General features: G+C 40.5%; 1 protein-coding gene across 3 annotated transcripts in view; it reads left to right on the forward strand.

Annotated features, from left to right (window-relative positions):
* The first annotated feature begins 2,708 nt into the window (after positions 1-2,708).
* NTN4 (netrin 4) overlaps positions 2,709-12,252 on the forward strand; it is a 45,161-nt gene continuing 35,617 nt past the window's right edge. Inside the window, exons 1-2 of one of the 3 annotated variants that reach the window (XM_034402747.3) lie at positions 2,709-3,139; positions 9,008-9,537. In XM_034402747.3, the coding sequence (XP_034258638.2) occupies positions 3,094-3,139; positions 9,008-9,537 (576 nt within the window). In that variant the 5' untranslated portion in view covers positions 2,709-3,093. Of the gene's footprint in view, positions 3,339-9,007; positions 9,538-12,252 lie in introns of all 3 variants that reach the window. The other 2 variants (XM_034402744.2, XM_034402746.2) reach the window with 2 other exon arrangements.

Below are 12,252 nucleotides of genomic sequence, written 5' to 3' on the forward strand. Positions count from 1 at the left end.
TTGTCAAGGGACAGAGAAGGTGCTGAGTCCAGACAATGACCACTATAGGCCCTGATTGGTTGTTCCTCCTCTGCATTGTAGAACAACTTTGGATATGAAGTGTAGTCCTTTTTTCCCTTGGCTTTTGAATATGATGCCAAGTCCTTTTCTTGAAAAGGGGTGGTGGCTAACATTATTATGATTGGGCTTGTTTTCCATGTGGGGATTTCTCATCATGCCCCCTGCCTCCAACATCTCTGCTAGGTTGTAGCATTTCATTTCTATGGGAATTTAATCATTACAGTATCAGGTTCTTCTGCAATCAGATTTTTCTCTGCCCACAATAACATCATCCAAAAACAGCAACAACAAAAGAGCATTAATCACTCCTCACCACCACCAAAAGGGACCATTTGAAAAAGTAGTTTGCACCTACAGTTTTACTTCCTTCTGCCAACTTTAAATCTCAGGATGTAAAAGAGTGGTAAGAGATATAAACAACCCCTTCACTCAGTAGAAACCCTGACCTTAAATTATGCCATGATTTTCCAAAGCGATCTGCCTGTTTCAGGTAGGTTGGGCTGCTGTTCTCTATATTGAGTTATCAGGTAATTCAAGATGAGCAGTGGCCTCATAAAGATTCTGTCTGCAAACTGTAGATATATGAATAAAAGCAGACTAAAAAATATCTGTAATCTGCAATGGATACTAAAAGGGCCCAAAAGCTATAATAGGGCAAACTTAATTTGTATGTTTACTACAGGAGCACTATGGCACAACAGCAAGTACTGATCAAGCCATGTATCAACATACCAGTACTTAGCTAGCTGTCTAATCCAACTGCCCCTGTGTTTCTTATTTCAAAAGGCTGGACATTTAAAATAAGTGGAGAAAATTCTGAACTTTATTAACAAACACTGTACACTACAGGTAATTCAAAGAGAATGGGTCTACGGATTACATGTCATGCTAGAAGTTGCCAATGGGTGGAGAACATTCAGCAGTCACAGCATGTCTTTGGCAGATTATTTTTGCAGTTGGCTATTGCTATTGGCTATCAACCCTTGCTCCTAAGCAAACACAGGCCTGCTTCAGACTCAGGCAAAGCTGGAACAAGTTTCTACAATACTCCGGCTGTGATTGGACAAACCTGATCAGTGTTTTTTTTAATGGATTCCTTCTGAGACTACTGCAGTTCACAGCTTGTGAACTTCTATTGCAGAAACAGTAATTCAATGAATAAAATGTTTCCATAATCAAAGCAAAAGTTTTTTAAAACCTTCTTTTAGTGGAACTGAATTGTTGTGTAGGGGCATAGTAACTTAGCGATTAAGATGCTGGGCTTGTCAACCAGAAAGTTGGCAGTTCAAGACTCAAGCATGATAGGGTGGGCTCCCATCCTGTCCCAGCTCCTGCTAACCTAGCACTTTGAAAGCATGTAAATGCAAGTAGATAAATAGGTACCACTTCAGTGGGAAAGTAACAATATTCTGTGTCTCTTGCCGTATAGTCATGCCATCCACATGATCACGGAAGCATCTTCGGACAACACTGGCTCCCTTGGCTAGGAAACTGAGATGAGCACGGCCCCCTAGAATGGGATACCACAGGAAATCTTTTTGTCTTGTAATTATTGTGTGCCACCAGAGTTGCTTTTGGTGAGATGTGTAAAAAATAAAATATTGTTTTCCCAAAGACTTCGTAAATATAAAATGAGCACTGGATGGCATTCATGGCCAATGCAGTCAAGTCTGCACACTCCATCTTTAATATCTAAACTGGAGACACCAATTTTTTTTCTAATGGAAGCAGGTTAGGGAGATGGTGCGGGAGGCAAGCAGAGAGAAAAAAAGAAAGCAGCCCAGGTGGCCTCCCCCCCCCATTGTGTCAAGGCAAGAGTACCTCCAGGGAAGATGGCTGCGGGGACTGTGGGGTAAGGAGGTCAGTTGCCCTCAGAGGCCAGCTGGGAGGGAAGAAGGCAGAGTGGGGTGAAAGGCTTGGTGGTGCAGCGGACTAAAGTGCTGTTAACTAGCACTTAGCTGCCAGCTGCCTGCAATTACTGAGAGTTCAAATCCCACCAGGCTCAAGGTTGACTCAGCCTTCCATCCTTCCGAGGTAGGTAAAATGAGGACCCGGATTGTGGGGGCAATAAGCTGACTTTGTATAAAAAAGAACACCGCTTTGGGGGCCCCGAAAGCCCTGCTAAGCAGGTATATCCAAAAGTATGAAGGCTATTGCTTAACGCATTGTAAGCCACCCTGAGTCTCCGGAGAAGGGCGGCATATAAATCGAACCAATAAATAAATAAATAAATAAATAAATAAATAAATAAATAAATAAATAAATAAATAAATAAATAAATAAATAAATGGGGAAAAGCGAGGAAAGAAGTGGCGAGAGCCTCTCCCTTCCCCTGGCTACCCTCCCGGCTGAAGCACCTTGGCGTGCCGCGAAGTGACAGCGGACAAAAGTCAGTGGGTTTGAGGAATGCCGCCAGGAGAGAGCCGGGAGGGCGGCGTTGGGACAGGGGCAGCCCGTTCTTTGCGCACCATAGTACCAGGCCCCCTGGAGGGCCGAGGCGGGCTGGGTGGGGAGGAAAGGCAGGCGGCGGGGGCGACCAGGGGAGCGACGAAAGGCGGTCTCTACTCCCCACTATGACAGACGGGAGGGGTGGGAGCAGCTGGAGCCGGCCCTTCGCCTTCTCCTCCTCCTCCTGGGGCGCCGCCGCCGCCGCTCTAGCATGAGCCACCGCCGCCGCCGCCGCCGCCACTCCCCTCTCAGGCTGTCACTCGGGACAAGGAGACGAGCCGGAGGGGCGGGAGAGGAGGATCGGCGCCTCTTCTTAATGCACCTGGCCGGGGATCCCCCAGCGGGGAGAAATAGGCGGCGGCAGAGGCGGCGAGGGAACAGGGCTGGCGGTGATCGGCTACGACCAGGAGCGAAAAAGATGCCCGCGGTAGCGCCCGCAGTTCGGGTTGGCTCGATCGGTCCTCCGGCCGTCGCCCTACGGGGGGGCCCTGTGGCGAGGGAGGCTGGCTGTCGTCCTTAGCGGCGCCCAGATCGAGGGTTCGCGCCCACAGGACTGCATGCCTGCTCGGTGCCCCGCGCTCCGCCATGAGGAGTCCCTTCTGGCATCTCGTGTTGCTGGGCTGCTCTGCAGGTGGGTGTCTCTCTCCCCCTCGCAGGTCTGAGAGAGGAAAAAAGACGCTTTTAGAAACGGTTCCTCGCGGGGGACGATGACTCTGGGGTGCTTCTCCCGCACCGTTCCCTCCTCTGCTTGGGACGGAAGCCGAAAAACGCCCCCTGTCACTCGCAGAGTTCCTCCTTCGACTCAACTCAGAGCCAGAGGTGCTTGTATTGTAAGTAAACGAGGTGAAATTCGCTTTCTAAACGGAGGTAGCGCTTCCGTGAGCTTAGAAGAAAATCATTAAAGGGCTGGAGTTGAGCAAGAGAGAGAAAGACGAATTTCTTTAAATCTATTCCGCAGAGAATATACCGCGTTTTTGCATATGACTTAGCATGACCTTAGGAAATGGAATTTTAAAATCGCCGAATATAAGAGCATTTTGTTCTAATATTGCAGCTTTCCTTCCTCGCTTGAAAAATAGTGGAATAATGGGTATTCTGATGTAATGGGTGTTTAGAGAGCCAGTTTGGTACAGTGACTAAGGCGCCAGGCTAGAAGCGGAGAGACCATGAATTCTAGTCCTGACTTAGGCACAAAGCCATCTGGGTGACTTTGGGCCAGTCGCTCTCTCTCAACCCTAGGAAGAAAGCATTGGCAAATCACTTCTGAAAACCCTTGCCGAGAAAACTGCAAGAACCTAATCAGGTTCAAGACTTACTCAAAGGCATAAACCCTGTCCAAAAAAGGTATGCAGAACCCTTGATCTTATTAGTTCATTCACTGGCAGAGTGCAACAATATAGGCACTCGGTAATAAATAGTATTTCTATAGAAGGTATACTGTACACCAAACTAAACATATAGCCCTGAATCCTAAACCATCCTTATTAGTTCCCCTGAATCAACAAAAAATATGTAATGTGTCATTTAAGTGGAATTAAAGAAAGACTAACTACCATAACTATGTGGCAATGTAGGATGACAGAATTTACTTACTACAAACACTTCATTCTTTACACATTAAGTAAACAGTACAATTGTTTAAACAGAAGCAGAAAAAAGATACTTAAGGTAATTCCAGTGGCATGATTTCAAAAGATTACAGAGAATTACTCCTTGGAATGTGTGTGACAATTGTTTTCTCTGATTATCATTAGTTGCAATGAACAATTTAGAGATTATTTGTGATCTGCTGACATTCTTTTCATATTGATTTTCCTTCTGAATATTTATACCTGAGGATTATATTTTTGCATTCATGTCTATTCCATGAATGCCACATGCTGGCATTTTTACTTTAATTAGTGGAAAACATCTCATATAGATTTGAGGAATAAAACAAAAATAAGAAAGCTGTTAATGAAGCTACATTATTTATATTCAGACCAGGCAATGTAATTTAGAAAAAGTGCAGCAAGGATTAATTAAGGGACTTGGACTACACTGCCCTGAAACTGAAGGAAACATGAAAAGGAAACTCAAACTAATTCCACCTTGGATTTTCCTTTGAGAGAAAAATTTGGACAGGTTTTCAAGTTTCTGTTAATATACCTTACAACAATAAAGTGTTTCTTCCCCTGGCCTACTTCAAAGGGTTGGCATCAATCTGGAAAGCTTGTCCAAATTTCTCTTTATTTTCTTTTTGTTTATACTAAACAAAACGAAGGTGCGGTTATTCTGAGTTTCTTTTTCATGCTACTTTCTATCTCTGGACATCGTAATCTCATGTCAAAGACTCTCCTTAATGGCTTACTCCTTTCTTCCATGCTTAATGGCTCCCTCATATCTTCCCCAAGATCAGCTCTAAATCCCTCTACAGTACTACCTCATGCAGGGTCTTGTCTGATACTACAGGTTTCAGTTCATTATCCAGTATAGTGTACAAATAATCAACCCAACCTCACAGGACTGTTGTAAAACAAAGGAATATATGTTCACTTCCTCAAGCTCTTGGATTGAACACTGGATAGAAATCTAACAAATAAAGTGCATCTTAACAATAAACTTTGGACTAAGAGAGGAAGAAAACAGAAATAGAAAAGCAGAAAGTATAAAAAGGGAACTGATGTCAAAAAAATTTTTCATAATGTTATGATTAGCTGATTAGATTAGATTTTTTTCTTTTTAATTGAAGTTTATTATATAAAATACAGATAGAAACAAAGATACTAACGGAATGGGGGAAGGGAATGGGAAAAGGTACAAAGTAAAAGTGTTACATATTTAGTAATTACTAGCCATTTCTATAACAACAAAATAATCTAATCATCAAAAGCATAAGATCAAAGTTTCATTTTTTTGATTTTGAGCATAAAGTCCAGAAGCAGTTTCCAAGTAGAAACAAAACTGGGTAAATTCTTTTATTTAATTAAAGCAAGTTTTGCCATCTCTGCCAGTTCCATCGCTTTCTCCATCACATCTTCCATTGTGGAAATTGATGTGTATTTCCATTTGTGCACATATAGGATTCTCGCCACAGTCAACAATGTAGCAACAAAGTTCCACGTTTTTTCACGTTATTTATCCAAAGTCCTGAAAGAAAAGGTTTCAATTTTATATTTGTTTTAAGAATCTTCCGAATTAAGGGACAGAACAACTGGCTTTTGTTTCCTTTTTTAACACTATGGCCCAGTGAGACACAAGGAGACACAGGAACCTTAAGGGCATAAAATTCACAAGGTTCCTGGCAAAATAATTGCCTCCTGTTTTTATGAGGTGCACTTCACCCCATCTAAAAGAATCTCTTACTGTTAAAGAAGACCATGGTTTAGGAATCCAATTCTTTCTTGACAACACCATTTTCATGGCTACTTGTTCACCTCCAAGATTTTCTTTCCTTTATTGTTCCTTGACTATGTATGAAAGGGTGATGAAAGCACTTCCTACAATCCATATAGCTTCATCTTTTTACCCTAGTTTCATAATTTCTTGCAACCCTCTTTTAGCAACATTGGTTAACCGTACTTGGATAAACAGGAATGGATAGTGATCAGATTGATGAGTCTTGATAATCTTTCCTTCATATTTTGAATTTGTGCACCAACACAGAGTTCCCCTTACTATGGCTTCTTATATCTAGCATACTAGTGATTTTTTTCACCACTACCACCACTGCTCTTCTTTCCTCCTCAATGGAGGTTTCAGTTGAGTTTCTTGGTTTTGTTGACCAGAGCTGGAGAGACTGAAATAATAAAACTTTCTCAGGTAGATGGTGCTTGGCTTCCATGTTTGCATTCTTTGATCGACTCCTTGATGTGGAGGACCAACCACCATGTTCAACTTGTCGTTCTTGTCACAATCCTCCAAATACTCATCCCTCCACTGAAGTCCTTTCTTCCTTCTTGTGCCGTTCCCTTATTGACCCTGTCTCTGGGTGACTTCCTGTGCCCTGCCCCTTAAAGGCCTCGTTCTGTCAGCCTTTGTGGAAAGCTGTTTGTGCAGTACTGCTGTGAGTGTCACGATCCCTGATGTGTATAAAAAAGAATGGCTGGTCTCCAGTTCTTTCACCCTTTTCTTCTGCAAAGAGAAATGCTAGTGTTTGCCACAGAGGTAATTAGCATAATTTTCTGGTAAACACAGCACACAGCTTCCAAGTTCCCATTGCTCCACTGATGCCACTGATACCATCCTTTTGCCAGTATCTCAAGCCAGCTTCTTTTTCGCCTGCTTTCTCTCCTGCTATATTCTCTAACAAAACTCTCCTAATCCTGTTTGGTCTCCTAATTCCTTCCTTTGGTTGTGAACTCCCCGCTGCCTATTTTTCTAAAGAGTGTTGACCAATACTCAGGAAGCATAAGCCTAATTTTGCATGTTTTCAGTATTTTATCTAATCCTGTATGGATTAGACATTTGAGTTTAAAAGGCAAGGCAAGCTTTTTCAAAAAAGATTGCATATGTATCAGATTGCATGCAGATGTAGTTTAACTCACAGGATATACATAACATTACTTATTTTCTCTAAACTACATTTTTTATGCTTCAGATTTTTCCTTTGCTAGATAGCAAAAAATGGAATAGATCAAGTTGCTACCCAAAAGTGCTTTTTCAAAAAGCAACAGGACTTTGTCTTTTCCTTGAAGACATTTCACTTCTCTTCTTGGATGAGAAGCAAAATATCTTAAAGGAAAAAACAAAGGAAGTCCAATTGCCTTTAGGGCAACCATGGATAACTGAAAATCTTCATAGACATCAAATTACTACAGTAAACCTGATTATATAGCAAGTAAAGGACCTATGTAGCATAATGAAAGTGAAGAATTTAACAGCCGGCATGTTAACTGAGGCAATTTATGGCACTTGTAACTGATAACACACCTGAAAATATTTCCTTACTTCTCAGGAGGCCTATATAGATTAGTTAATGTTTGTACAGCACTTTGAAAAGAGTTGGATATTATAATGTGACCTTTACCAGTGTACTTTTTTCTTTTTGTGGGCATAAGCGTGCTGTCTGCATGTAAGATAGGACAACTTTTCTTTTCAAAGTAAAAATCAACCTTGATTCTAAACATGTTTTTTTCTGAGAAATAAGTACAATTTATTGCAAATGAACATTCCATTGTTTAAGCAAAGAGTGATAGGATGCATAGAGCAGAAGAAATGACTGGAGTAGACAGCCTCTGATTTATTTATTTAGTGTATGGCTGGTCACACACAATATTAAAACACTTCATTTTTACAGGTTAAAACAATTAAAACAATTAAAAAAAGAGCAGTAAGAAAACCTAAGAGGAAAACAGAAATAACATTTCAGCGTTTAATGTTGAGTTTGGAGATCCAGTCAGTAGCTGTCGTTGTTATGCAGAGGAAGTCCCTAAAATCTCCTGGATACCTTCTGTTAGAGCATTCCCTCACTATATGTTGGATAGTCTGTCGGGGGGGGGGGGCAACAATTGCATTGTGCTGAAGGTGTCTTTCCCCATTTATACAAGGAGTCGGCACACATCCCACAGCCTCTGAAAATAGTATGCATACATTTGCTGTTAACTATTGATCTTACTCTCCAATTTTAAATTTGTTTTAACTGAGTGCTTATGTAAACCGAAAGGTTTGAAATACATTTCATGAGTCAAAAAGAAAAGAAAAAGGGATGCCTTAGGCATCAAACAGACAATGCTATTATTATCTATGTATTCTTGACATTTGTTTAATAATTATCTTCCACTTAATAATTTTTAGTAATTTCTTGGTAATGTGCAGTATATTATTTTGTAATATTTAGACCAATAGTGGGTTTCACTTACCTTCGCTACCAATTCGGAACTGTGAGCGCATGACATCTGGGCGGGTAGGTGGAGTCTGCCGCCGCCGCCACTACCAGTTCGTATGAACTGGGGCAAACCCCACCACTGGTTTAGACTTGCACAAGAACCCAAGTAGTTGCTTTATACTGAGCCAGTCATCCATTCTTCCCCAAATAATTATCACTGACTGGCAGGGGTCTTTCAAGATTTCTGGCAGAAGAGATTTGTACTTAGTGATGTTAATATTTGAACATGAAAAGTATGTACTATACAACTGCATGAAAAGTATGGTATGTGTTGTACAACAGAGCAATAATATTCCTATAAATAAAGACCTGCCTGGAATTAATTTAGTTACAATGAAATTGAGTATTTCAAGAGTTTTGGACAAATTTATTTCTTAGAAAAATCATTTGATATAAATGGTCAATGTTTTCAACAAAAATTATCACAATATTCCTTAAAACAGCCTTATAAAATAGTTGAGTATTTTTATTTATCTAGATATACAATGGAGCTGGTCTGAGATTGAGAGTATAAGGGATCCATTGTTTATTTAACTATGCTTTCTTATTTTGTAAGAAAACAAACTCAATATCTCACTAGGGATTGGATACATATGAGGAGTTTAATTTAGTCTTTTTTTTTTCCCTATTTAGGATTGAGTAGTATTCCTGGAACTGGGTCTCGCTGTGAGAAGGCATGCAATCCTCAAATGGGAAACCTAGGTCATGGACGTAAATTGTGGACAGATACAACATGTGGATACAACTCCACAGAATTATACTGTTCTTATAGTGAAAATACAGACCTCTTATGCAAGCGGCCTAAGTTTAGCAAATGCAACTCTATGAATACACATCTGGCTCATCCACCTTCTGCTATGGTTGATTCATCTTTTAGATTACCACACACATGGTGGCAATCAGCACAAGGAGTAGAGAGGGAGAAGATCCAGTTCAATTTGGAAACTGAATTTTATTTCACTCATTTGATCATGATATTCAAGTCACCGAGACCAGCAGCCATGGTCCTAGAGCGATCTCAGGATTTTGGAAAAACTTGGAAGCCTTATAAGTATTTTTCCATCAACTGTTCAGCAGCCTTTGGGTTGGATGATGATGTAACTAAGAAAGACGCACTTTGCACTTCAAGATACTCCAGCCATTTCCCCTGCACTGGAGGAGAGGTGAGTTCATTAAGATACCCATGACAATAAACAATTCAATCTTGTTTGAAAACTGTAAAGTCCTCCACTTTCTATTTCTCAGTAAAAAGTAAAGAAGTTCCCAATCTAGCCTACAATACTAATATTACTGGGAAGTGTCCCATCCAATTATTCAGCAGGTCCAACTCTGGTGAACTTCCAAATGCCGGACAAAGTTGGCCAGATGCTGCCACCTGCATCTGAAACCTTATTTTTAATGTTTAAAAGGAATATCAGTTGTTGTTATAATAAATGGAAAGATAAAAGATAAAGATTGTTCACTTAGATTTCTAGGCACAATATTGCTTGCTTGAAGCCTTGTGAGCTTTGTTTTCTTTGTCTATAGCTGGGTATTTTATTATCATTCTTTGCAAGTGACACTCATTCTCTTTAAATGTTGAGAAAACTGCTATAATAGAAAACCAACCTATTATTGGTATGTAGAGTGTACTTATCAAATTCCTCATCTCACACCCTGAATGCCTGACATCAGCCAGCTTCTGACATAGCCTTCTGGGATTTCCTGCCATTTCATTCCTCTTTTTTATCAGGAAATCATACTAAAATAGTTAACTGTCTAATGCAGCAGTAGGCTCACTCTTAGTAGCAAAACTGACCAAAACTGGTTGGTAGATGTAAGTTTATTTTATTTATTAAATTTGTTTGCCACTCATCCCAGTTAATGAAGATATCCTTACTGTGCTAATTATGTGCTGCTCTATTTGATCTGAAGTTCTTTCGATCGTTCTAGTGTATTGTCACACAAAAATCAAGTGACCTCATGAAATGGACTTCTAGAAGAAGGAAATACAATACTTCCCTCTGTACTCACACTTTTTATAAACTGAGATCAGGTTATTTAGTATAGGCTGGATAATCACGCTGCATAAGCTCAAGAATTAGTAACTGGAAGAAGCAAAATATCTTTAATCTCAATAAAAGCAGGCATACATGCCTTGGAATGCAAAGATTGGTTGGGAAAAGTAGTGATCAATTTCAGAAGCCTAAACAGGAGAATTAAAGACCAAAAGCTCTTTGTTCCTTTCCATGAAAACCAAAAATGAAATGTAAAATTGTCAAATAATTATGCTAATAAAGTGATTTATATACATTGCACCAGTCCATATTTTGTGTGGAAGAATGTCTGTGTATCTTGATGCTCCATCTTTGTATATATATAAAGTTAATATTGTGTGAATGCATACCCTTATGTGTGTGTTTCATTTTCATATACACACAAACGTATGTGCACATACCTACACAAACACACAAAGTATATGTGTTCGCTCACAAGAGAAAAGGTGATTGTCCATTGCTTTCCTGAAAGAGAAAGGTGGGCAGACACAATAGCAAGAGAATTGTCCAATGGAAGAGGTAGTAGCTTCAGAGGTGGTATTCAGCAGGATCTGACCAGTTCTAGAGAACTGGTAGTGGAAATTTTGAGTAGTTCGGAGAACCGGTAAATACCACCTCTGATTGGCCCCACCCTCATCTATTCTCTGCCTCCCACGTCCCAGGTGATCGGGAGGAAATGGGGATTTTGCAGTAACCTTCCCCTGGAGTGGAGTGGGAATGGAGATTTTACAGTATCATTCCCCTGCCACGCCCACCATGTCATGCCTCGCCCACCAAGCCACACCCACAGAACTGGTAGTAAAAAAATTTGAATCCCACCACTGAGTAGCTTTCTGTCGAAGCTAAATATAATTATATATTTGGGTTAGTGGTGGGATTCAAAAATTTTTACTACCAGTTCTGTGGGTGTGGCTTGGTGGGCGTGGCATGGCTTGGTGGGCATGGCAGGGGAAGGATACTGTAAAATCTCCATTCCCTCCCCACTCCAGGGGAAGGTTACTGCAAAATCCCCATTTCCTCCCAATCATCTGGGACTTGGGAGGCAGAGAATAGATGGGGGAGGGGCCAGCCAGAGGTGGAATTTACCGGTTCTCCAAACTACTCAAAATTTCCACTACCAGTTCTCTAGAACTGGTCAGATCCTGCTGAGTACCATCTCTGATTTGGATATATATGGTTGGATTGTAATGGCAATTGGAGTGATGTGATTGTAAAATACAATGTCATATGATCACATTGTTTAGTAATAGTAATCCTGGCAGTCCCAGTTGCTATTGTAACCCCCAGGACCACACAGGTTATTAAGTGAGAACTCATGCATGAATTTCTACTTGCATGTTCTGTAGCGCCTCAGTTATCAAACATTTCCTCATACATGTTCTTGTTAGCAAGAAAGATCCAGTAATCAAAACAACTGCAACAATGTAGGTTTGTTACAGCCTCAGTATGTTAACAAATATTTTCTATAATAAAATGTGCCAATTTAGAATTGCTTCGATTCTTTTTAGGTTTAAATGCACATTATTAATTATGAAACATATGGATGAGTGTATGTAAAGAATATGTACTTCCAAAAGTCACCCAAGCCTTGTAGCTCATCCCAGATATCTACCAGGCATCTATGTTGGGCAGCAGCAATATAGCAGATGCTATATTTGGGCATATGCTTTGGGCAGATGAGTATCAGAAGGGAATAGAAAAGTTCTATTTAGAAAAACTAGAAAATGAAGTCAGATCAGCATTCCAGTCATTACCAAGTTACAAGGGTACAGGAATTGGTGGAATAGCTATAGAATTATGGCAAGCAACCAAAAAGTAGCTAGCTAGGATATATGGAGAAGA

Source organism: Pantherophis guttatus, chromosome 7 (genome assembly GCF_059756535.1).
Source record: "Pantherophis guttatus breed Tessera chromosome 7, ASM5975653v1, whole genome shotgun sequence".
NCBI classification, from domain to species: Eukaryota; Metazoa; Chordata; class Lepidosauria; order Squamata; family Colubridae; genus Pantherophis; species Pantherophis guttatus.